A 27009-nucleotide genomic window follows, 5' to 3' on the forward strand; every position below is an offset into this window, starting at 1 on the left:
TTTCTAGCTCAAGAGATTGGACGAGGGCATGTCTCCCTCCTTCTGGAGAGCCCCCACTGGGCAAAAAGACCAGGCCTGGGCAGTGGCCAGCCTTCGGTCCTTATGCCTCCTCTCCACAACGTCTCCTCGAAGCTTTGGCATGCTTCCACCCCTGCCCAGTGGAGGCTGCTGTCCACAGTGGCTGCAGCCCCCACCCACTTGTGCAGACTCCTTCAAAGCCCAGGGAGAGCCTCTGGGCAGAGGTCACAGGGAAGCATCTGGAGGTCAGAGCCCACCCCTCCCCTGTTAGATGCTTCAAAGACAGCCTCTGTGCCCAGAAGCATTCCCCTTCCCTGAAGCCACCAGGCTCTCGGGAGGCGCACCGGGGCGGTGAGGGTAGGAGGAGGGCGGGCGGACACCAGGAGAACTGGAAGGACTCTGCAGACGCAGCTGCCGGGAATCTGGGCCCTGGGTCAGAGCTCCGCTGTAAGGCCCTGGGACAGGGGCCTCTACTGCCGACAAGCTGTGTGACTTGACCCGCAGCAGCTCACATACCTTCGTGGGCTCTGTTGTCACCTGTCAAAGCAATGGGCTGGGTCCCCTGCGCTACCCCAGATCAGTCACCAAGCCCCATCACTGACACCCCTCAGTCTCTGTGCCTGCCTCTCCCTCACCACTACCACAGGCCTGGCTGAGCTACCATCGCTCACCCCCTTTCCTAACCCTCCCCCCAGGTCCATCTCCACTGGGCAGCCAGAGGGATCTAATAAAAGGCCAGTTGGATCCTGTCACCTCCCTGATGGCACCCCTTCTAGGCCCCACCTCACCAGTTAGAAATTTTTGCCTTTTATTCCTTTACTGGCTTAAATGGGGTTTTATGGTATACAAGAAAATAAAGCCTAAAATAGATCTGAAAATGTGTGCATGCACACACAGTCACACACACACAGCCTATGGCTTTCATGCTGCTCTTGGGATGAAGTCCAAATGTCTCATCAGCCCTGCAGGATCCAGCTCTTGGCCACCCCTAAACCTCACCTTGGGTCACTCTTACCCCTGCTTTCTACTCCACCTACACTAAATGTTCTATATTTCACACACCCCAGGGCCTTTGCACATGCTGTTCCCTTGGCCTAGTACCATTTCCTCTCCATTGTTTTACCTGGTTAACACTTAACCATCTTTCAGATCTCTTCTCAAATGTTTCTTCCTAGATGTCTCCCCTGCCCCAGCTCTCCCTCCAGCCCCTGCCTGGGATGGGCTCCTCTGACATAAGCTCACCGAGCATCCTGCTCATATTTAGACCTGTACAATTACTTAAGACCATGTCTGTGTGTTCACCATTCCATACCCCATGCCCGGCACATAGTGGGTGTTCAATAAATGGTAGTTATTGCCACTGTTAATCTTCCACACTTACCTCCCCAGATCCACCTGGTTGGCAGCACTGGATTTTGTGCCTCTAGAAGCTATGTTTGGGAGTGCACAAAAGAGATGGTGTGGAGATGAAGAACACAGGCCTTGGCAGCTGAGGGATCTGGATTCTAATCGCAGCTCTGCTACAAGTTTGGCTTTGGGCAAGTTATAGAAGTCTTCAGTACGACTGCTAGAAATCTCATTCAAGACTCCCACCTGCTTTTGCATCAATCTCTCCCCATCCAAACAATGTTCTAATGGCTAAAGGACAAAACAAAATGCCCAGGACAGTGCTGGGCCCACAGCAGACATGTCATAAGTCAGGATTTTCAAAGTGTCATCTGTGGCTCACCACCATCAGAATCAGGCAGTTGGCCAGAAATGCAGGTTCTGGTACGTGACTCCAAACTTACTGAATCAGAACGTCTGGGGACAAGGGCAGTAAAATAAGCATTTGTGACTAGAATCCCTGATGATTCTCACATACATTGAATAAGATCAATGCAATTTTACTGCTGCTGCCACTAGCCTCCAATTCCTGGGGGCCCTGACTATAAGTTCAGAGGTCATCTGGAATGGGGCAAGAGCATCTGTCACTAGAGAGGCACATGGGCATATGGCCTATCAAGAACTGGTATGCTTCCTGTTGGCTTAAAAAACATGAGCAAAAATTAAAAAAAATTTTTTTTAAACAAAATTCCAGTCTCTCTACTCACTTGCTTAGCTGTATGACCTTGGATATGTGGTTTAACCTCTCTGAGTTGCCTTCCCCAAGTTTAAAATGGTGATAAATAACCTCTATCTGCCAGGGCTGTTGGGATGATCTGAGGAAGTACCTTATGCAAAACACATTTGAAGAGCTGGGTCGGGTGGAGAGGGGTGAGGGGGTTTGAAAAACAAAACAGGAAAGGCTTCCCTGTCTCCCCAGGCCTCCCCTATGCCTCAGGTGCACTGCAGGACACCACAAGTCCTGGCCACTGGGAGAGGACAGAGATCCTCCCTGCAAGGCTGGTCAACCACCCACCGCCCTTGTACAGGGGCAGGCAGCAGGGTTTTCGACGAGCAGAAGCAGGGGTTGGATGGGAAATGGCTGGACAGTCACCCAAGGCCTGCGCTGAGTGACCCAGGACAGGAAGAGTCATATCTCCCAAGGCCAGAGGAGCCACACATTCCATAGTGGGTGAGAACACAGACTACAGAGACAGACTTCAGGTTTAAATTCTGGCTCTGATACTAGTGGCTCTACCTGGCTGGCACATTATTCCTCATTCTTCAAGACCCAACTCAAACATCACCTCCTCGGGCCAAGTCTGTTGTCCATTCCTCTGGGCCTCCAAAGGCTCCTACCCACACACTCAAATACTATTCAGCAGTTTGCCTGTTGAACTCTCTCTCTCTCTCCCACAGGCCTGGGAGTTCCCTGAGGGCAGAGACACCTGCAATGTGGCACAGAAGATACATTCAGCAAATGTTGGTTCAGTTTGACTTCCAACTTTCTCAGCCTCTGAGTTCCCTTCCTCTTCCCACTAAATGCCTCCTGTTCTAACCCCTGTTCCTCTCCCTGATACAGGCCCTTTATTTTCTAGGGTTTTAACTTCTTCCTTAAGGTCTAAATCTGCTTAGCCCAGAGGCGATGCTTAAGGGAGGCTACATGCAGGAAAGACCAAATACTGATTTCTTCCCTTTATTGGCTGCAGAGGACTCCTGTGGAGGGTGAGGTGCTCAGAGTCCATGAGATTGCCTGGTCGAAGGGACTGTGTGGAAAGGGCTCTAGCACAGTGGTTAAGAACTTGTGCTCTGTTGCCTGGGGTTCCAATCTTGCTCTGAGACTTATGGACTGAGAGAAATATGTTAGCTCTCTGTGCCTCAGTTTCCCCACATATAAAATGGAGATAATAATAAATAACTCACAGGGTTGATATGAGGATTAAGTGAATTTATAACAAACATTCAGCACTGTGCCTGGCACACAGCAAATACTCAATAAACACCACTGTCATTACATAATAGCATAACACTGCTGGTGGGGAAGAAACAAAAGGATTATTGAAGAAAACCCTAATGTAGGAAGAATTTTGTATTATATCCTTTCCCCCAAGGAGTAATCAAGTGTCTCCGAACCTAGGAAGTCGTCTCTGAAGCAACTCGCTGAGCTCCAGGCTGATCATGTCCTGACTGCATCAGAGCCATGCTGTCTGGTTTCCCCCATGCACTGGGGGCTCCCTCAGGGCAGCCCTGTGCCTGCACCTTCTCCCATCCTGTCCCCATCAAGGGGATGCAGAGCAGGGTTGTGCCAAATGTCTGCCAAATCAACAAGCTCACAATGTGACCCAAGGCCTTGGCCAAGGCCCCAAACACTGTCTTTCCAGGGATCCCCATTTCATTGGTAAATCAACTCTCCACTGTCCACAGTGTAAACCCTTAGAGACCCCAACTCCCTTCCAAGTCTATTCTTGCCAAGTGCTGGGATTACAGAGATGAAAAGGCAGGGGCTCTGCTCCGGCGGAACTCCAGCTGGTAATAAAGTCAGCTAACATTTACTAGGCACTTACTGTGTGGCAGGCACAGATCCCAGCACCTTACAAGAATTACCTTGCTTCTTTAAACAACTCTATGAGTTGGGTACTATGATTATTCCCATTTTACTTAGGCAGGAATAAAGGCTAAAAATTAAGGAATTTGCCTGCGGTTGCTCAAGCCAGAGCTGGGTCTCCAACCTAGGTGGGCTGGCCCCAGAGCTCAAGCTTGCCATCTGTGTTAGCGCAGGGAGATTAGACAGAGGGGGAAATTTCATCCAGGGTGACTTGTGCCCCAGTAGAAGGCAGTCCAGGGTGGGAAGTCAAGAGGGTTGTGGGAAAACACGATGGATGGGAGGGGGTTGGTCAAGAAAGTTTCTGAGAACAGTTATGGAAACAGAACAGGCTTAACAGGTTTGGGACATATGTCAGTGTTGTTAATAGTGATACCCACCTCTTTGAGTCAAGCACTGAATCTGTACCACACACACTCCAGGCCTATCTTTTCTCCTTTAATGTTCGTCATCACCCGGAGAAGGGGTTGTTATCCGCACTTTACAAATGAGAAGCCCAAAGCTCACAGAGGAAAACTCACCTGCTAAAAGATCCTTTTACAACAAATAAGCAATGGAGCCAGGGTTCAAGTTCAAGTTGATCTCATAGCCCCTGCTCTTAACTCCTAGGCCACACTGCACAAGCAGGGATCAGTGAGTGTGTGGCAGGGACCTGATGCAGAAGGTGCGGAGTCGCCAGTTTCCCATCCTGGGTTGAAATTTTAGTGCCTGTCTGCCCCCATTAGGCTGGAGGCAGACAGAGCCTCTCCAGCCCATCTAAGCCTTGCACATGTGCACACATGTGTGCATGTGTGTTATGTGTGTGTTGGGGTGCTGGTGGTGGTAATTAAGGGCCTTGTTAAAGAGTTCCCCAACTATATGGGGAAGTAAGGTAAACAAGCTGCAGTGAGATGGACAGACCATCAAATTTTCTCACCTCCCTAACTGCAATCACCAGATGGAAACAGCTTGAGCACAGGCTAGAATACAGCCATCCTCCCAGCTCCTCACAAGGCTCAGAATGACAGAACCACAAAAATAGTAACATTAAAAACAGCTCCCATTACTGAGGACCTACTACGTGCACCATCCTATAAGCATTACACAAATCACTTCTACCACTCTTCTAACACCACCATGAGAAAGGTATTGCTATCACCCCATTCCACAGGGGAGAAAACTGAGGCTCAGAGTTGGTTACTGGCCCAAGGCCACCCAGCTAGACCAACTGGCAGAGCTGGGACTAGAACCCAGGTCTGTCTGGCTCCAAAACTCACCTCTTAGCCAGAAAGAGCACTAGATAGGGAGTCCCTGAGCTCAGGGTCTATGCCCTGCTTCTTACTCCCTGTGTGGCCATAGGTAAGTCTCTTTCCCTTTCTGAGCCTTTTTCTCCCCAAAAAAGAGATATGATGTCTGAGTTTCACTTCCTCCCAGACCTTCTGTGACCGGGAACTCCCATGCCCTCCTCACCCACCACACCCAAAGCCCAGTGAGATGCCGAGGAATCACCTACTTGACACTCAGCGGCAGCGAAAGATGAAGTTCCGCCTTCTCGTGCCTGTCTCCTGCCCCAAACCAGCCCAGGCCACCCAGGAGCCACAAAGCCACAGGACTCCCAGAGCAGGGCCTGAGAGCAGCAGCCCAAGGGCAGAGGGGCCTCACTTCCTCCGCTCTCACTTCTCAGCAGGGTGTGCGGAAGTGGGGAGGAAGGCTCTGGCTCGATGCCCTCTTAGCCCTATTTCTCTGGGTCGCCAGGGCCTGGGGTGATGGGAACGTGGTCACTCGGAGAATGCCAAGTTCATCCTGGAAGGCTAAATTCTAAGAGAGGTTTTATGATGTCTGTCTGGCTCCAAAGGCAACTTCTGCCCACCATTCTCTCTGCCAGAACATCTTGCAGCATCTGGGATGCCTTCCCCATCTACCTTTCCCATCCTCTGAAGTAGCTGCTAAAATCCCAGATCCTGGAATAGCATAAGCCTCCTGGCCCTCAGGACAGGTGAATGTACTGAGGTCCCTCTCAGACACCAGCCTCCCTGCCTCACTCCTGCCCCCTACAGCCCTTCCTCCACACAGCAGCCAGGGCCTTTCTAAAACATAAACCAGTATCCCTCTACTTGGAGTTCTGCAGTGGTTTCCCATCACTCAGAATGAAATGCCACTTACCCCTGCACCTGACAAGGACCTGTATGACCTGCGCCCTCCATGCACACCTCTTCCTATCCCCTTTCCTGCTTGCTTCCTCTGCCCAGACATATCAGCCTTCTTGCCACCCATCACATGCCAAATCCCTCATCCCTGTCTCAGGTCCTTTGCACATGCTGTTTCTCTGCTCATCTCCCACATCTTTGCCTGCTGCCCCCTCCTTATCCTTCAGGTCTCAGTCAGATGTCACCCCCTTCCTTGCCCACCCATCTAGAGTAGCTCCTCCCCACCTCACAGCCGCTCTCTACCACATCACTGTTTTATTTCCCTTCCTCTCTGAAGTGATCGCTCTGGTTTGCTGATTTGCCTATACGGTCTCTGGCTGCCCCCCCTAGAACACATCTCCTCAAGGGCAGGGGTTTTTGCTGCCCATTTTGGTCACCACAACGAGATAGGATTTTATATCGTTCTTACAACGCTATAGATGAGGATGCTAGAGCTCAGAGAGGTGGAGTGACTTGTCCAAGGTCAGAGTCAGGAAGTGGCAGAATACAGACTGGGTCTCCCTGACACCAATGTCATCTCTGCAAAGCCTCCACAGGGGGAGCTCCCATGGCCAGGAGTCCACTTTGGGGGGCTCTCGCCCAAGGAGGACTGATTCACAATGAGGCTCTTAAGGAGGGTGCCAAGAATAAAGAGCCTACCCCCTTTCACAAATGGGCCTTCCTGGGAGGTATGGGGTGCCTGGAGCTTACTGGTGGGGCAGGTGTGATCCTGGAGGTGGAGAAGCACAGCAAACAGGAGCAAATGGCTCCCGAATGAGGGGAGACCACACGAGACTCAGGGGCTGGGGAAACCTTCAATCCACCCAATGTTTTACAAAAGGGGAAACTGAGGACCAGGGAGGGGAAGGGACTTGCCCATGGTCACTCAGTGGTAGAGCCTCATGGTCTGGGGTCTCTAGGGCCAAGACCCCCTGGGTGTCCTGAAACCCAAAGCTCAGGGCCCAGCAGAGCACCTGCCCAGAGCTGTAGGCCCCAAGGGCAGGGGCACATCCCACGAAATGGATCCAACGTCTTAAGACAAAGAAGGGACCCAAATTCCTTTCTTCCTTCATAATGCACTCAAGAATCTACTCCAGGCCGAGACCTTGGGCCCAGAGGCAAAGAGGTAATACACTCTGAAAAGGCAAGGCAGTTTCTATGAAAGTTAAACACACATGGACCCTGTGACCCAGCAGCTCTGCTGTTAAACGCCCACCCAAGAGAAATGAAAGAGAAAAAGAGAAATGAGAACTTAGGACCACAGAGAGACACACACAAAACTGTCACAGCTGCCCAAGCTGGCTTCCACCCAAATGTCATCTGCAGACAGATACATGTCCATCTACCTAGTGGGATACTATGCAGCCTAAAAAGGAGCAGATACTGGTGCAGGAGGCAACATTTTAGAACTGAAAAACATTCAGTGCTGACGGAAGCTGAAGGAAACCAGACCCAAGAGTACATATACATGAATTCCTGCAGATAATGTTCAAAACAAGGCAAAACTAGAGTGGCAGAAAGCAGGTCAGTGGCCACCCGCAGGGGTGCACTGATGGGAGGGGACACGGAGGAACTCTCTGGGGAGGTGGACATGTTCTATATTTTGACCCAGGGGGTGGTTAGGGAGGTGTGTGCATTTGCAAAAATCAAGCTGTACAAAACAAGTGCATCTTATTTAGGAAGATCATACCACAATTTGTAAAAATGCAGTCTTGCCTTCAAGAAGCACACAGGCTCGCAGAACCAGGACTGGCATGTGGTTCTCATGATCATGATAGTAAGAGGCTGGTATCAGGTGAGACCCCTGTATGTGCCAGGACTGAGCTGGGTTCTTCTAAAATAGCATCTGATAGAATTCTTCCAACTACTGTACAAAACAGGCCCAATATCTCCATATTAGAGACAAGGAAAATGAAACTCAGAGAGGGGACAGACTGTCCAAAGTGACACAGCAGAAAATGAGGGGCCTGGTCTGAATCCAGCTCCTCTGGTCTCTAGGGCCTACTTCTGTTGCTCAGGCAGCCAGCACCGTTCTCCCCCTGCCCCGCCCACCCCACACCCTAAGGTTGCCAGTCCCTGCCCCACACTCCCTCCTCTCCAGGACCGGAGGGAAAAGCTTGTGTAGGTGCTGGCCTTGGAGCTTCTGTGAAAGAGCTGCTTAGGAAATGCATCCTTCTTCCCTCTCCCACCGCCTCTGCCCTCCCTCACCCCTCTCACAGCTACATATCTCTGAGCTTATTTCAGTCCTGGACCTCCACCCAGTGAGGAACGCCAGAGGCTGGGCAGCTCTGGTGTGCGTGGGGGCGTGGGGGTAGCAGGGTGGGGCTTGTGGAGCTGACCAAGGGGGCTTTCTCAACCCCTGGGCCCCCCAGCCCAGCCCGTGGCCCCAGAGTACCATGAGGGTGTGAGGTGAGAGTCCCCACCCCTGGCTCCCATTCCCGAGTGATGTCATTCAGTCTCTTCAGGGAATCATAAAATGTTTATTTGAAATAACCACCATCATCACCATCACCATTACCCACTCAGTTCTGAGCCTGTGCCAAGGTCATCTCCTTATCCTCACCAATGACTCTCCCAAATAGGTACCATTAGGATCTCATTTTAGAGATGCAGAAACTGAAGCTCACAGGGAGAGGGTGGCAGAGATGGATTTGAACCCAGGGCTACCCACTTCGAGCCCATGCTCTGAACCAGAGTCTTATGCTTGTAATCCTACATGTCATTGCTGAAAATGGGTCTGTTCCAGCCATGTCGTTTTACAAAAGGGAAAACCAAGGTTCAGGAAGGGAGCAAGTCTTGCCCAGGGCCACACAAAAGTTATTGGCAGAGCTTGGGTTAAAACCTAGATTCTACCCTTGACCTTGCTTTCGGTGACCAGATCAGAGCCCCAGAGGAGGCCACCGTGCACCTGGATGGGCAGCATGTGGGAGGCAGGCAGAGAGGCAGGAGGGAGCCTTGGGTTCCAGGCAAAGGTAAATATTGACATGACAGTGTTTACACTGTAACCCTACTCCTCCTGGCTGCCACCCCAACCCACCCTCCTGCCTTCCCCTGCCAAGGAGGCAAAATAACTTGTGGGGAGGAGGATGGGGGAGAGGAAGTTTATGGGCCAGGGGCTGCTCTTCATGCTACAGGGGCAAGTGGTGAGGAAGCTGAGACAGCTACAGTCAGGGTCCACTGGAGACCTGGGCAGGGCCCGGGCAATGCCAGGAACTGGGGAGATGCTGGTCCGTGACGGAGGGCACAAGCCTGGGTTTAAGTCCTAGCTCTGACACTGATTTGAAGCGGGACCCAAGACCGGTTGGTGAATGGGAAGGAAAAGGGCTTCACTAACTATCAAGGGCTGTGCAAGGGTGAAAGATAAATAACATTTTAGCCTGGCCAACAACCAGCTCCAATCAGCCCCCAAGGCCTGTGGCCACTGCCCCATAGTCCCATCTCTATCCCCAGGAGGTTCTCCCAGGAAGGCAGAGTTTCTGCTAAAGTTTCTGCAGCTTGGGACGGAAGCCAGAATCCTGAGCAATTCTGACAGCCCCTAATTCCCTACTAATCCTTGAGTCTCAGCTTTCCCTGCTCTACAATGGGGAAAAACCTACTTCCTGGGGTTGGTGTGAGATCTAAGAGGTTATACGTTTAAGTGTCAGGTACATGGTGGATGCTCATTTTGGCCCTCAGTCTTCCCACCTGTAAAATGGGGAAGCTGAATTCAATGATCACAAATTGCCTTTTAACACAAGCACTCTATCTATGATTTTAAGAAGATCCAGCAGCCAGGCCCACTTCCCTGGCTCTGGACCCTGAAGTTGGATCCTCTCTAAGCTAATTTCCTGAATGAGCTCCAGAAACTTGTTCCTCTGTTTACATCTTTCCCTCAGGAGCTCCCCAGAAGCCCTGGGGGAGGAGGGAGCCATTCCAAGGCTTGCCTTCGAGCCAAGGGAGGCCTGCAGAAATCCCCACCATACCTACTCTCAGGACCCCCAAGGAAAAGGGCAGGACCCCAGGCCCTCAACTCCCAGGGCCACCCCCTGAGGGGTTCAGTCAACATTGGTCATTCATTAAATTTTGCCCCAGACTTGTAATTTCTTAAGGATGGGGGAGTATCTCCTTGTTTTCAGAACTGGACTCCTAGGAAGCACCCCTTTCCACTACCTGTTGCCATAGGAAGCTCAAATGCCACCTCTTCTGGGGAGCCTTCCCTGATACACACCTATGACAAGGGTGACTCTGGGGCTGCATCTCCTCATTGGCACTTACATTTTCTACCTTGTTTCGGAGCCATTTGGGAGTTTCTCCTCTAATAGACCAAAGTTCCCAGAGATCAGGAGCCCCAGTGGTAATTTGCATGAAAGAAGTGGGGGTAAGCCTAATGTCCACAGGGGCTTTGTGCTGCCTCTGGGGCCACAGCTCCTCCCCTTTTCACTGCGCATGCTGGGCAGCGTTGTGGGGGTTGGTGTGGGGTGGAAGGGGCAGTGACCAGTGTCCAAACCACCTTTGCCTCTCCCAGGGCCACTCCACCAGCCTCCTAACTGGTTTCCAGCTGCCAGCCTCATGCCTCTTACCCATTCTCCACAAAGCAGCCCGTGTGGTCACCTTTGATGCCATTCCCCTCACTCTGAATTCCTGAGTAGCTCCCACTGCTCTTAGGACAGAGCCCCAAATCTTTAACATAAATCCTGCCCTGGCCACCTCCCAAGCATCATCTTCTGAGCCTCCAGATGAATTAACTCCTGAATGTACTGTCTTGTGCTGTCTTGCACTCACATCTACCTCTGCCTGGAATGCTCTTCCAGGTCCCCTTCGTGTTTTAGGCCACAGCTTTAATGTCATGTCCTCAGGGAGCCTTTTCTGACCCCTCAGTGAGGTTTCCCTATCTGCTCGACAGCACCCTGCGAGTCTCCTTGGTAACAGCAATCGCACTTGTAATTTCCTGCTCCATATCTGTCTGTCCGCCAGACTGTGTAAGGGAAACCTATCAGTCTCCTTCACACTGACTGCCTGGCATCGTGCCTGGCATCGTGCCAGGCAGACTTGTTTGGTGAATGAAGAAATGAATGAATGAAGTGCTCTGACTATGACAGGGGTCTTAGCTACTTAACTAAAAAGAAAAATTGAGCAGAAACACAAAAAGTCATAAACATGTGCTGCGGATTCCTCCCTCACTGTAGACATCAAAGTGTGGACTTTAGCCAAGCTGGTTACATCTTGACTAACGCCTGAAACTCTGCCGAACCCACTGTGTGGCTCTCTTACCCTTCAAGTCCTGTTCCTTCCCTGACAGGGCCTGGTCTCTCCAATTCTGTCTAGGAGACAATGTACTTATTCTTTAACAAACGTTAACATCATGCCTGTTTTATCAAAAGTCTTAGCAATGCAAGAAACACCAGTAACCAGCTACCTGCATAACACAGGTAAGGCTCTCCTGTGCCCTGGGAATGGCATGCATGCTGGTTCAGGGGGCATGTGCTGGCCTCTCATCTTCAAATAATACCAGTTTCCCTCCAGTTCTTAATTTGCCAAGCATTTCTACATTGCATCCTAGAGTGTGTCTTCATGATACCCTGAGAAGGGAGCTGATCTGCCCAACTTGGGAAGAAAGGAGGTGTAGAGAGGGGGAATAGCTAACCCAAGCTCACAGGCTAGTTGGTGGTACATACAGGTAGTGGACACTGTTGGACTCAGTCACTTACAGTAAAGATGATTCCACCCCCACCCCCTTTAAGCTCAGCCCCTAGTTTGGAATGTGGAGGAACATTTTCAAGGTGCCCCAACAGCAGATTGGGGATGTCAGGTTGGGTGGCCTTCCCCCAAACCTGCATGCTTGGAAACCCTTCAAACATCCAGGAGGCTTGTGCCAGCTCTGACACTCCCCTGCTGTGTGATCCTGGGCATCTCCTGCACCTTTCTGTGCCTGGTGCCGCCGGGTAGTATGAGAACTGGAGACAGGAGATACAAAAAGTCTCCTCTGGGATCCTCCTCCTCTTTTGCACCCCAAGCCTGCACTGGGAGGCTTTTAAGAACTGCGTTGACTCCCTGTCAAGAGGTTAGGGACCTGCGTAGGGAGCTGGGGACCATCAGGGAGATTCAGCCAAGAGGAAACAGCCCACATGCTCTCTGAAGGAGCCCCATTAGGAAGCCGGAGGCCAGAGGAAACTTGGCCATGCTGGAGGGGAGGGAACGCTGGATTTGTTTAAAACCCATGAAGCAGGAGGTCCAAGGAATAAACACTTGAGCAGCCCTGAATTACCCCCACCTCAGGAATGAGCACAGGGACTAGCGTTTAGGGGAAACCAAAATGACGGGGCGAGGAGGCCTGACGTCAGCCCCCACCCGACCTACACATGGTGGGTCAACAATCCACAGTGGAGATCCAGCTCCTCAGTCTGCCTAAGCCTTCAGCCATCTGGCCCCAGCAACATCCCCTGCCCACTTTCTCTCCTCTCTCCTGGTTCTCATGCCCAGGTGCCGCACTGGTCTCTCCCAGGGCACTTCCTGTGCTCTCACACCTCTGGTCCTCTGCTCACACAGGTTCCCCCGCTCACACAGGTTCCCCCACCTGGGATTTCTGTCCAGTTCGGATGCCACCTGCTCAGTGAAGCTTTCTCTCATCTCTCTAGCCAGGAGGGAGCCCTCCCCTGGCAGGGTATCTCTAGCTCTCCAAGAGATATGGAACCTAGCCTGAGAATCTGTGCAGACACTTAACAGACTGGTAGATGCTCCCTCAAAACAGTGGTTATGACGCTGTTTTCTCCTCTCTTGCACTGGGCTTGGCATATAGGGAGCATCCAATAAACCTCTCTAGAATTATGAACAAATGAATGATCCTCTAAGTATCACTGTCTCCTTCTCCCCACAACATGATAAATTTTAATCATCCTTCCAGCCTAGCAAATAAGTTAAATATCAGGCAAAACTTTCCAATTTAAGCCTAAGGTTGCACAAGAAAAGCCATAGTTGCATCTGAGCAAGCACTCTCACTGGGTGATCTCACCAAATCCCCACACCACCGTGTGAGATAAGGCCTATCATCTGGCTGCACCAGAAGGAAACGGATTCTCAGAAGCGATGATGTGACTTGACCCAAGTCCCTATGGGCAAGTGGAAGAGTCAGGCTCCAAACCTGAGTCTGTGTGATGCCAAAGCCTGGCATCTTCCTGATGAGCTGGGGGGCTTCTTGTAAGGCTCTGAAAAGTGCCATCGAGGCAAGGTGACCTCTATTTCTTTGGTGGTTTTTAAAGAGAAACAGTTCTCTTTCTGGATAACTTAGGTCAGGATGGGCTCAGAAACAGACTGGATGATCTGACCCCAAAGTCTCACCACCTTTTATTGCCAATATACTGAGCCCTTAAGCCAAGTGCAGGTCCACAGGGAGGGAGCTCCCTGCCACTGAAACTGTCCAAGCAGATCATTCCAGGGGAAGCAGGTTCTTGACAAGGAGGTAGGTTGGGTCCAAGATGGTCTCTAAGCAATAATTTCACTATCACTGACTCTGGAGAGGCAAGTGGTGGTGCAGGGAGAGACAGATAGTAGTGGGAAGAGAAGAGAGGGGAAAGGATGTGAGGGGGCTCCAGATCTGGCCAGAGCAGAGCTTGATCCCGGGGTGTCATGGCGGCACTCCTCCTGTCACAGGGGTACCACACTGCCCCCACCTGGGCCCCTGCAGACTTGGCAGCATCAGAGAAGTGGAGGCGGCTCTGTGCCTGGGATTGGGGCATGCCCTCCTCAGACCTACATGGTGACTTGTAGTCCCTTCACATGGCACAGAACAGGGCCAGGAGAAAGAATCAGAGGCGCCTGTTCATTGGGAAAGACACCAAAGAGAAGTAGGCGGCCTCCACTCCCAGACGGAGAGATGATCCTGAGGCCCTTGAGAGGTGATTGAAAAGTCAGGGCTTTCCTTCCAGGAACGACCACCCCTCCCTAAAACAACCCCCAAAAGCCCAGCCTGGGCCAAATGGGTTCCTCTCTTGGGGCTTCAGAATCCCCGTTGCCCAGTTCCTTCTCCCTGGTGCCGGTGCCTATCCCACTCAGTGCCAGTTCTCAGCAAACCCCTTCTCTGAGGACCCATTACTGGGAGACGCTGGGGAGACCAGATCGCTGGGCGCAGGGTCCCCAAGTGTCTCCTGGTCTCTGACAGCCGCCAACTTGGCTGTCCAGCTCCATTCTTCACCCCATTAGATCACAGAAAGATAGGCAGCCCCAGAGTGCCCCGACCTAGCTCTCCGAATGCGCCAGGCTCGGCCACCCACGACGCCTCAAGCCGAGCCTCAGCCGACCGGCCTCAGCGTCCAGGGGCACTCAGGTCCAAATGGATCCAGCCGCTTGGCAATTGTCCTTGACTTCCGAACGGGACTCAGCCCAGATGCCCAAGGTGTCTAAGCCCTCCCAAGTCCAGGACTTCTTGGCGCCCCAGGCCAGAACCGTACCAAGTGACCCCAAACCGAATCAGCCATCCCGAGCCCTCCAAACCCCACCAGGTCCAGCTGCCAAAACCGAGCTCGGCGCGGCCGGCCCCGGCGGAACCCAGCAGTGTGCGGCCGGGCGAGCCGAGCCCTGCCCGCGCGACCCCGACTCCACGCCCTCCGAGAGCTGCAGCCAGCGCCCAGCCCCCCCGCGAGCCCGGCTACCCCCGTCCCACCGCGGCGCCGCTGCCGCGGACCGTGAGAGGCCCGGCGGGCGCGACGCTCACCATAGCTTGCGTGCTCCGCTCCGGCCCCGTGCCGCGCCCCGGGCCCGACTCCCGGCTCTCGGCCGCTTTCCTCGGACGCTCGGCTCGGCAGGCTGGCCCCGGCGGCGCGCTCGGCTCCCCGCGGGCGAGCGCGGCTTGGGCGCCGAGTCCCGGGGAGGCGGGCCCGGCCTGGGGCCAATGGCGGGGCGCGGGGCCAGCGCGGCGCGGCCAATCACAGCCGGAGATCGGCGCCCCCGCCCGCCGGGCCCTTAACCCTCGGCGCGCCAGGCGCAGGGTCTGGCTGAGGGCGGACCCCCGAGGGCGCGCGGGCGAAGAGCTCGCCGGGACCCTCTTCGGAGGCGGGCGGAGGCCAGGCAGAGGCTCTGCTGTGTCCTGCGCGCGGTCCCGGGAGCCTGGGCGACCTTTGTCTCCAGCCTGGCGCCCGCACGGACTGTGACCCAGGGCGCTGCAGCTGCGTGTGTGTTTATGTGGGGTGTGTGCGCGCACGCTCGTGTGCAGTGTGTGTGTGTGTGTGAGGAGAGAGAGAGAGGGAAGGAGACAAAAAAGCGGGGAGGGAGAGATCCCGCGTGCCGGTGTGTTTAGATTTGAGGGAAAGACAGAGACTGACAATATTTGGGGTTCGTGAGTGTGTGCTTCGCCGTGCGTTTGTGTGTGTATGGGCGAGAGAGGCGCCGAGAAGGGAAGGCGGCGGGAAGGCAGCCGAGAGAAGGACCGAGGGCTCTCCATGCCTGCGCTTATATGTCGAGGGGAGAAACCGTGTGTACATGTACGTTGTGTGGTGAGTGAAGGAGGAAGGAACAAAAAAGCTGTGTGTCTGCATTTCCAGGCTGTGTGATCCGTACATTTGGGGCCTGCTGTACATGCACGGTAGAAAGCGACTTTGTGTCCCTGTTGTAAACAAACAGAGACCAAATTCCTGTAGTTTTGTGGTGGTGTGTGTGTATGTGTAAGTGTGCACACATGAGAGGGGCATGGCTGTAATTTGAAACACTGTGTATGTGACGCAGTTTACTAGAAGGAGGGAAAAACGTGTAGTGAAAGTGTGTTTTGTTTGTGTGACTTTGTGACCATCTATATTTGTGTTGTGTTGACAAAGAGAAACAAATTATGCCAGTGTACAGAGGGCATAATGAATGTATGTTCAGGAAAAACAGAAGACATCTGGGAGCTGGTGGGGTTTGGGCTTTAAAGGATGTGTAAGAGTTCATGAGGCCAGAAGGAAAGGTTTAGGGAATCTTGCCTACCAGCGGTGGGGTGGGAGAGGGATGAGGAAGGTGAATTGCCTGGGGACAGAGGTGCATGCTGTAAGAGAGGGTACCTACTGTGCAGCCACCCCTGCTTAGGAGCTGGCTCAGGGTGACTCGGCCCCCAGAGGAGAGACGGCCAAGGCACAGAGCACCAGGTTCCAAAGGGGGCCGTCTGCTCCTGGACAGTGTGTATGGCAACCTGGAGAATTGGGAGGCAATTGTGTGGAAAGAACTCTCCCTGCTCCTATTCAACAGCACTCTGAATTCTTCAATGTGGAGGAAAAGACACTGGGTGGAGGGCTACTTGTCAAAATTCTCAAAGCATGTTGAGTGCCCCAGATGGGGAGCATGATGGAGAGGGGAGGGTTGGGCCGTGCTCTAAAGGTGACCAGGTCTTCTGTGGCCCAGACACTCTCTCCATCCTGGAGGGTAGGTAACTTATACCATCAGCTGTCCAGGCCTGAGGCTTCAATGCCTGACCATTCCTTGAGTATCTTCCTGGGAATCACAGCCTGATACCTAGAGGGACATTCTGAGATGTAGGGAGATGTGAAAATGGAACCCAGTTATCCTGGCTCTCCACTTGGAGACATGCTAACAATGTAATGTGATCATGGGGAATTCCCTTCTCCTCTCTGGGCCTGTTTTCTCCTCTGTAAAATGGGATTTGTAATTCCTGCCCACCTTCCCATATTAATGTGAAGATTTAGTGAGTTAATGTACACGTGAGCTCTCTGTTAAGCATTGCTGCATTTACATGAAGATAAAAGATAAACAACTAATCTATGCTATCAGAAGTCACGCTAGTGTTACCTCTGGGGAGAGAATAACTAGAAAGGGAGTAGCAGGGGGACTTTCTGGGTGCTGGTAATGCGGTCTCAGGACAGAAGGGCCGGGTTCAAGGATGTGCCCAGTTTGTGAAGCCTCCTTAGAATGCGGGTGTTTTCTCTATATGTTATATTCCAACAATGAGCTCTGAAAAGAGAAAAGAAATTTGCATATCCTGACCACCTTTCATTCACTCACACAATGGGCAGCAACTGAGTTGAGTTTGGGGATACAGCAGTGAACCGGATGTGATCCTGGCTCCACGAAGAACACTGAGAGGCTGTGGTTCTCACTTCGAAAGGAGAACCCTGGCTGTGGGGAGGAGCTTGCCCAAAGCCCCTCCCTGGGCTGGCAGCAGAAGCAGGATGAGCCCTGCAGCCTCCCAGTGTCACTGTGGCTGTGTATTTTCCATTGTGCCAGCCTGCTTAGGGACTCGGGGGAAATAAGGTTTGCTGCCAACTCTGACCCACACCCAGCTCCTTAGGGATCTCCAGATCTCCTCCAAATAGCCTTCTGCGATCAGTTCTACACAGTAGATGCTGTGATTCCCACCCCACCTCCTATTGCAGATGAGAAAAATTAATGTTCAGAGAGGGAAAGTGACTTTTCCAAGAAGGCACAGCAAGTCTGAGAGGATTTGCTCCTATGCTGGCATCGTGTTGCTTCTGTTGGTATTTGTGGGTTCAGTGTCCTCTCTGACAGACATGAGCAGTTGTGTGGCAGGAGAACATGTTTTCCTTGTCAGATTCCTAGAGATTGGGTGGTGACAGATGCTTCCTTCAAATATCCAGGTCTCTGGGCACCACCGATTGCTTAGAGCATTAGGGCTCAAGCTGGCAGGAAACCCAACTTAAAGTGGAAAGTACAGGAGTAGAACTAACTTTAGGTATGTGTGTGGAGAAGCTAAGATGATGTCATCAGGATTCAATGTCATTCTTTCCATCTCAAGATGGTTTCCTATCTGGGGGCTTCATTGTCTGGTAGCCTCTCTCCTCATGATCACAAGACGACTGCCAGCAGCACCAGCCATGCATCCTGGTCTTTCAGGAACTCCAGCAGAAATAGGAACTCTCTTTCTCAACAGTTCCAGCAACATTCCCGAAACTGAGTTTCACTGGCTCTTATTGAGACATGTGTCCATTCTTCAGCCAGTCACTGTGGCCAGTGGTTCTGACTGGCCAAGGCACACAGAGCAGAGTTAGGGCCTCAGAAGCACCTGGCATTTGCATCTAGGTGTGGTTTCTGTCTATCCTCGCCTCAGGATTCACTAGGGTACAAGAAAAATCTCTGAGAATTTGTGGAGAGGCTTCTTTTTCATAGCCCTTCAATAAATGGCAATGGTTGTTATTGGTATTATTCTTCCTGTTTTGTCTGTGTTATCACCTTGTACAGAATAGATGTTTGGTAATGTCTAGTATACAGTAGGTGCTTGAAGAACCCTTAGTGGTTGCCTTTTATTTATTTATTTATTTTTAGACTTATGCCATGGTCCAAGTCACATTGTCTGGACAAACTGGGCAGCCCACAGGCATGCAGACAGAATGAAACTTGTTATAAGAGCTTTGCACTTCTTTTATCTTGTTTTGTCTTCCATAACTGAACTGAAATGACAATCTAGAGCTCTGGACAAGGTCGGGGGTGGGGGGTGGGAGGCAGGTAATCAAACTTTCCAGCAACAGACTCCCACGACGTACACATTTACCAGCCTGCCTGGGAGGATATTGTCAGGAAGGCATTGGAAGAAGCGCATGAGAGGCTGACAGGCAAGGGGACTGGCAGAGCTTGTCAGACCTAATTAGACTATTTCTTGACCCATTCACTCCTGCAGAGAGGTCACATGGGGTGAGTCTGGGACCAGGATGTCCCAGCCTGACCCCTTCCTATTGGGCCACCAGCTACTCTGATTCAATTGGGCAGTTTGAGTTTCTATGAGGGGTCAGAGGTCCAGTAAGTCCTGATCTACAATAGCTGCTATTTAGCAAGTATGTGCTGGGCCCCATACCAAGCACTTTACATGATTTAAATCCAGGACCAATAGAATATATTTTGGATACTTTTATTAACTGTGCTCTTGCTTTACGTTTTTCTACTGTTTTCTCCCTTTGCCCTTATTTCTAAACTTAATTTCAAATATAAAATAAAATAAGTCTTTTTTTCCAATTTCAAATGAATTCATATATGTTCACTGTAAAATAATGTGAACAAGACAGAAATAAATACAGTGGAAAAAAATCCCATTTCCCTCACCTCAGGTATTAACCACTGTTAACTCCTTGGTGTGATTCTGCATTTAGCTGTATTGATGGGTGTGCCTGTTTTGTGAAAGGAAAACCATTACCCACCTGTGCACAGCCTCTCTTCCTCCCTGCCTTTGAGGAAGGAAACTTGGTAGTTCAGGCAGCTTCAGCCTGGCGTAATGCTGTGAATTGGGGGGATGTAACAAGGGAAAGGAAAAAAACAAGCTGAGAGAGGAAGAGCAGAGGTTGCTGGGGTGGAAGAGATGGGGAAAGGCTGGGGCAGGGGCCAAGGACGTGAGAGCCAGGGGAGGCTGAGCTCTCTGGGGGGCTTGAGGGAATCAGAACACAGATATGGGGGCTGCTGTGCTGTTCAGATGGTGGGAGGGAAGGCCAGAAAAAGAGAGAGAGTGGGGAGAGGAAAGGGAATTTTAAGACGTTTTATTGATATTATGAATGAAATCTGCTTTAACATTTTAAAAAAGAATAAATATTTAAACTACTTTTCAGTGTTTTTTGAGGCAGAGCAACTGGTGTTTCTAATTCAATAGGTCTCAGTTTTCCCAGATTACTTTTTTATAAACAAAAAAATGAGATTATGTAGTTACAATGTCAACGCTAAAATGAGTTTCTTACTTTCTATATGCTAGGCACTGTGCTAAGTACTCTCCCATATTAATTTTTTAAATTCTAGAATAGCCCAGCAGGGATAGTTACTACTATTATCCCATTTTACAAGTGAGGAAGCTGGGGCTCAGAGAGGTGAAGCAACTTACCCAAAGTCACACAGCCAGCAAGTGAGGCTCTGAGATGAGATAACTTGTCTATTATTTTAATCTTCTGGTAAATACAGTTGTTCTCCTTGTCTTTTTATAAGCAACTTCAAATCCCTTCCTGTCTGTGATCAGGCAGGGATATACTTCAATAAAAGTCAGGCATACATGTCACTGAATGCACCCCAGCATTTTCTACATTAAGAACCAAAAGCTGACTGGGATATACATGGTCACTAGTCCAGGGTAAAACAGCTTTTAAGTTGTGTCATGGGATCTGAACTCCCTGTGTCTTCTCTGAAGGTCCATACAGGACTTGGAGTTGTTGTGGAATCTGAGCTGCATCTCAGTTACTTAGGTACAAATTCACAGCCCCTAAAGGCTAGACCTGAACAAGATGTGAAAAGTTTATTATTTATTCCCATCCCTTCTTCAGTTTTGAATCTCTTCTGCAGTTTCCCCTGCAGAGGTCACCTGGCCAAGTTTGAATACCTCTATAGATGGGAGACTCACTACTTTTGCAGATCTCAGAGCCAGGGAAACATAACTGAGAAAATAGGCCAGGCTGGAGCAGCAAAGCAGAAAAAACGCCTGAGAATTAGCTGAGATCAGCAAAGGGAGATAGTCAGAGGGGACAGGAGTGCAGAGAGAGTGGAAAACTATTTCCCCAAAGGCTTTTCCTGATAAAAACAGCCCTTTAATATACAGCCCCTCTCAGTTGAGTGAGTAAGGATATGGTTTTTTTCAAGGAACCAAGTCATCCCAGAACCAGACTACCAAAAATCCAGCATAATTCTTTTTGCCTTGGCTGCTAGGAAGCTCTTAGGTAAGTTATATATTCAACCTCATTAACTAATTCAATCCAGATACCTGATAGATTTCTCCCTTCCTCTTTCTAATGACTTTCAATCTCTCTTTTTAAATTGATGTTTTATAATGTTTTCTTTAACACTGAGCCGTTACCTTGTTGCATTTTTGTAAATGGAGGAAATATTGATTATAAACAAAAGCACCTTGTAATGTGGATTTGTTGGTTGACAACTGGAGAAAGTCAGATCGTGGAGGAATGGGATGGGACATAAGACTGGGCCAAGGTGGGTGAATGTAAGAGGGAAAGGATGCTAAAACCAAATTAGCAACAGTGATTGTTGATCATATGGGGAAGATGTGCTTGGTGCTGGAGATATTCAGCATGGTCAGGGGTGCTGAAGAGGGAGTAGCTGAGTGTGAGGGATGGAGTGTGCAGGTCAAGAGAGAAGGGAAGAGTGTTCCAGCAGTGGGAACAGCCTGTGCAAAGACCCAGACATGGGAAGGGAGCTGTAAGACAGTAAGAAGTAGCTGGAGCACGAGGGCAGTGAGGACAGTAGGTGAACTAGAACTGGAGGTGGTAGAGCCAGGCCAGGCTTTTATCCTAAAGCCTGAGTGTTCATGTTCTCAGGAAAGCTTTCCTGGGAATCTGGACTCACGGACAAGGCCAGGCCTGGGAGACCCAGATCAGGGGCTGTTTCCCACACCTGGGTGTCTTTGACCAAAGCAGCTACAACCGTTGGACTGTGGGTGCAGGTAAGGGCAGCAGAAAGGCATCGAGCCAGGGGCTCTTGAAGAACCAGGTCACCCAGCTCTGCTGACATGAGTGGGAACTCCCCATGGGCTGCCTAGCCAGCTAGAGCCAAGGATGCAAACTCAGGGTTTCATCCAGGCCAGGAGGTGGTCAGGAACCCACAGAAAGACCCCATCTGACCAGGACTGGGGACCATGGGATGAGCTTCCACTCTGGAGTCATACTCTTTGAATGGATTCTGGCCTCATCTGAATGAGCCTGGGCAAGGCTCTTTGTATCTCTGAACTTTCTGTCTTAAGTGAGAGTAACATTACCTGCACCAAAGGGTTGTTTTAAAGTTTAGATGAATGAAGAGAAGTGAAAGGTTTATCATAAAGTATTATTCAACAAATATTCATTCCCCAAATTCAGGGAAAGAGGTCCTTGATGCAGCCACTCCTGTAACCCACACCCTGTCTACATCTCCAGTCCAATTAGAGCTCCTACATCTGTACCCCCACAGCCTCTGGTATTACTTCCTGCCTAACACAGCACTTCCCACTCTGTCTAGTCTGCTTATTCTGTTGGCCTTCCCTGTCTGATCCCAGCTCTGTAGCCCTGGAAACAAGGGCTAGCCTATAGTTGATGCTCAATTAATGTCTATCAAATTGTATTGAAGCTCTCTTCTAAAGAATGCAACCTGTTTAATGAGCACCTCCTCTCTGCATACACTAGCTTGTTCAGCCTTCACATAAACCCTATTTTCATAGATGAAAATCCTGAGAGTCAGAGAAGTGAGGTGACTTGCTCCAAGTCACATGGCCTGTAAGTGACAACCCAGGATTGAACCCACCCTCTTTCAGATTTCAAAGTTCCTGCTCTTTACTGTGGCTTTATGTGTCCTCACTGTAGTTCAGAGGGGAGAATCAGAGCTTCCAGCAATAGCCACAAATGGCTGGGGGACCTTGGGGATTGTGATGGTCACTCAGAATCTGTGGGTGTTAGTCTCATCTATAAAATGAGGGGTTGGATCAGTGATTCTCAACCTTGGCAGCCTATTTAAATTATCTAGGGAGCTTTTAAAGCATACCAGTGCTTGGGCCTCACCTCAGGTCAAGTAAACCCGAATTTCTGAGGGTAGGTCCCAACATTTACGAAACTCGCAGGTGATCTGATTGCACAGTCAAGGCTGAGGACCCTGAACTAACCCATCAGTGAGGCCTGCTGCAAAAAGCCAGTCAGTCTGGCTGGTGCAAGGAGCAGGGCCTCAGAGCCAAGCAGATGTGAATTCTAATCCCAGATCTGCTCTTTCCCATGTACCAAGTAGGCTCCGTGAAGTCTGAGGCCACACGACTAGGAAGGGCATTGTGGAATTTGAATCCTGGTCTGCACTCAGGAACATTAGAGCCTAGACAGAGAGATCAGGAACATTAGAGCCTAGACAGAGAGATAAGGGGCAGCAGGCAGGTCCACTTGCAGCCCGTGGCTCCCCTGGCAACGTGGCTCCCCTGAGTGTGGGCCAGATCTGTTGTGCGGATCCTGCAGCCACCCCTGCCTTTGACTCATGCTTTGGGCAGCAGATGTTGGGACAGCATGACATCACCCACACTTCAGCCATCTCCTCGCCTACCTGTGCCCGGCACCTCGCTACTTGCTGAGCCCGAGGCCCTGGACAGCAGGAGGCTCGTGGAGATGCTCAAGGCAGTTTGCATGTGACTGGGGATATTGGCATACATTACAGGAGCACGTTGGTGGGGAGGCTGATGCCAGCTGAAGGCACAAACAGATCTTGTTATTAAATACCTGCCCTGCCACTCACATGCGATGTGGCCTTGGAAGACCAGGGCACTTCTTTGAAACTCTACCAAATTTGTGTAAACATGCAGCTCACAGGCTTCTCACCCAGTCTTTGACCATGCTGTTCCTTCACTTGGGGTGCCCGGCCCATCTCTCTTTCCTGTAGGTCATAGACCAAATGCTATCTCTTTAGACAGTCCTTTCCCCGTCACCTAAGGAGGCCCCCTTTTTATTCTCTGTCACTGTGTTTCCTTCATTCTGTTTGTCAGAACTTATAATTCACTACTTAGTTGCTTGATTATTTACTTACTGTCTTTCTCCTCAATCAGATTACAAAAGCCCACAAACGTAAGGACCACATCTTGTTCTGTCATCTCTTACAAGGTATAACTAACATGCCACAAAATTCATCCATTATAAATGCATAATTTCATGATTTTTAGTAAATTCACAGAGTGGCAGACCATCACCACAATCCAGCTTTTAGAACTTTCATTGCCCCCAAAAGATCCCTCAGACCTGTTTATGTATAATCCTTGTTTGCACCCTCACCCCAAGGCGATCACTGATCTGCTTTCTGCCTCTCTAGTTTTGCCTTTTTTGGAAATGTCACATAAATGGAATCACACAGTCTGAGATCTTCTGTCTCTGGCTTTTCCCACTGAGTGTAAAGTGTTTGTACTTCATCCATGTTGTGCATGTATCAGTAGTTGGTTTTCTATTGCTGAGTAGGTTTCCATGGTATGGATGCATGACATTTTGTTTATCCACTCGCCTTTCCAATCTTTGGATTGCTTCCAGTGTTTGTCTGTAGAATAACGCTGTTGTGAACATCTGCCTGTAAGTCTTTGTGTGGACATAGCTTTCATTTCACAATGGTAGATACCTAGATATCTATGAGCAGAATTGCCAGGTTGCATGGTAAGTGTATGTTCAGCTTCTTCAGACTGCCACACTGTTTGCCAAAGGGATTATATCATTTTACATTCCCAACAGCAAAGCAGGGGTGGTACCACGTCTCTTATTTACCAAAATATCCCAGGATTTGCCTGAGTGCCTGGTAGACGGTAAGTACTCAATGAAATGAATGAGTAAACAAATGTTGGCTAAATTGGTATGAAAAAGCCCCTGCCAGGAGCCTGACATTGTGCTAACCACAGGGCCTGGGAGACTGTGCAAGGTACCCAGTGGGTGGGGAGGGTGAGGCGGATAAAGGGGCACAAAAATTTTCAAGCACAATGTAAGTTGGTCACAGGGATAAGTATTACAGCATGGAGAATAAAGCCAGTGATTCCGTAACATCTTCCTATATGTTGACAGATAGTAACTGCACTAGTGGGGATGTGGATTTAATAATATGGGTAACTGTTGAATCACTATATTGTATACTGAAACCAGTATAAGGTTGTATATCAACAGTGCTTCAATAAAAAAAAAAAGATTGTCCAAAACATCCAAAATATACATCCCCATAGCAGCACCTATGAGGCAAATCATTCTTATACTTTAACACAAGGTAAGGAGATTTTCCCAGCTGAAATGTCCTTCATTCTTTAATCATGAGTTGGAGACAATATACCATGTTTCCATTTTGCCCTGGCTGAGAGGATGCTCAGAGCAGCATTCAGTTGTTGTGAACTCCTGGAGGGCAGGGATCAGGGCTCCGCCCCAGTGAGCTTTCTCAGCAAATGTCAGGTGGGTAGGATGAAATGGAAATGCAGTAACTCCATTGACTCAGAATATTTTATTCAAATATTTCCCAGTGATCCATAATTCTTTTTAACAGTTTGTATGTGTATTTTACTGCAGATGCTATAAATGTTACTTGGTGGTATATAAATTATGAGTGATTAACCATGAAGAAAATAGGGTTCCTGCTCTTAAAAACATTTATATCTGGAAGGAAAGATAAATCACATACAAAAATGGCTGTAGAGGAAATCAGGAAGTGATGAATGCCTTACAGGAATTATTACGGTCTCTAGGAGTCCACTGGCCAGATGGCTAAGGGAGCAGGAGAAGGGGCAAAGACTGGGGAGGGTGTAAGGACAGCTAAGCTTTCCAGAGGCAAATATTTATAAGGAAGTAAATGGGTTGGCTCTGGGGGAAACAGGCCCATCTTCCCTTGTAGGAGGTGGAAACTGGTGATCCGAAGGATCAGCTGGCTTAAGAATTCTTGGGAAAGTTTGTCTTGAAATGCATATCCCTTTTGGTCCAGAAGTTCTGTCTTTAGGAATTTCTGTTGTAGAAACAATTAAAGATATGCACAAAAATACAGCTGCAAAGCAGATGCACAAACTCCAAGAAGGGACTAGCGGTTACCAAAGGGGAGGGATGGGGAAGGGTGGGTGGGGAGGGAGGGAGAAGGGGATTGAGGGGTATTATGATTAGTATACATGGTGTGGATGGGATCATGGGGAAGACAGTGTAGCCCAGAGAAGACAAGTAGTGACTCTGTGGCATCTTACTACACTGATGGACAGTGACTGCAATGGGGTATGGGAGGGCACTCGATAATACGGGTGAATGTAGTAACCACATTATTTTTCATGTGAAACCTTCTTAAGAGTGTATATCAATGATACCTTAATAAAAAATAAAAAATAAAAAAGTAATTAATCTCAAAAAGTAAAAAAAAAATACAGCTGCAGAGATATTCCCCCACAGAGTAGATTTTAATAGAAAAGAGTTTTGCCTATCATGCTGAGAAAATCTCCATAGCTATTTAAAACGTACAAGTGTGGGATAGTTACTGAAATGGAAGAATTTTCATGATCTGTGGTGGGATTAAGCAAAAACAGGGCAATGATACTGAATGCACCCTACAACTCAACAATTCTATCTTGGGTATTTACCCCAGAGGAGTTCGTGTTCCCATATATATAAGAAGACTTGTACTAGAATGTTCTGCAGTATGGTTTGCAAAAGCAATCATCAGTGGAATAGGCAAAAGACACCATGGTCTCTTTAGCCCATGCAATGCAAATGGCAATAGATGAATGAACGAAGCAGGGTAACATGGATCAACATGAACACACCTCTAGAACATAATGTTAAACTCAAAGGCAGGGTGCACGAAGACTTATGCAGAACTACACTATTCATCTGAAGTTCAACTATATCCAAAGCATGACTGGGAATAACAAACCCCAAACTTGGCTCAGGGTGGAGGTTGCAGGAGAGGGATTGCAAAAAAGAATCCAGAAGGCCTCAACCATATCAGTTAGGTTTCACAAAAAAAAAAAAGAAAGAAAGAAAAGGAAAAAGCTGAGGCAAACATGCAAAAAATGTCAAGATTTGTTAAAACTTGGTTGTGAGGATGAGTGTTACTGTGTTCTCTATACTTTTGTTTGGTCAGAGCACTTCATCTGGAAAACAACACTCATTTGACTTTGTTAATATAAATACATGCATGGAGAAAATGGAAGTTTGAAGAGTGCACATATAGCAAATAATCAGTTGATCATGACTCTGTGTGTCCAGATCACTGATTATTTTTATTGTATCTGTCCTTTCCGATTTTTCTACAGTGAACCTGTGCCATGTTTTAAGACCTTTAAAAAAGGAGAGTCTAAACAATTGTAGGAAGGGTATTTGTGGCAGAAACAACAGTAGGGTCAAAGGCCAGCTGTGGAGAAGCTCCTAGCCTATTTGGGTACCGGCAAGTGGAATGACGGGGACATGAAAGTCTGGGAAGGGGAGCTAACTGAGCAGCATGCAGGAGGTGAGTGCCAGGCCGAGGAGCTGGGACCTG

General features: G+C 49.6%; 1 protein-coding gene across 1 annotated transcript in view; it reads right to left on the bottom strand.

The window, feature by feature from the left end:
* Window positions 1-15577, bottom strand: part of ECE1 (endothelin converting enzyme 1) — a 116488-nt gene extending 100911 nt beyond the window's left edge. Inside the window, exon 1 of the mRNA XM_036914559.2 lies at window positions 14837-15577. Within this exon, the coding sequence (XP_036770454.2) occupies window positions 14837-15562 (726 nt within the window). The 5' untranslated portion in view covers window positions 15563-15577. The remainder of the gene's footprint in view (window positions 1-14836) is intronic.
* Between the last annotated feature and the right edge of the window lie 11432 nt (window positions 15578-27009).

The sequence above is a fragment of the Manis pentadactyla genome, chromosome 4 (genome assembly GCF_030020395.1).
Source record: "Manis pentadactyla isolate mManPen7 chromosome 4, mManPen7.hap1, whole genome shotgun sequence".
Taxonomy (NCBI): Eukaryota; Metazoa; Chordata; class Mammalia; order Pholidota; family Manidae; genus Manis; species Manis pentadactyla.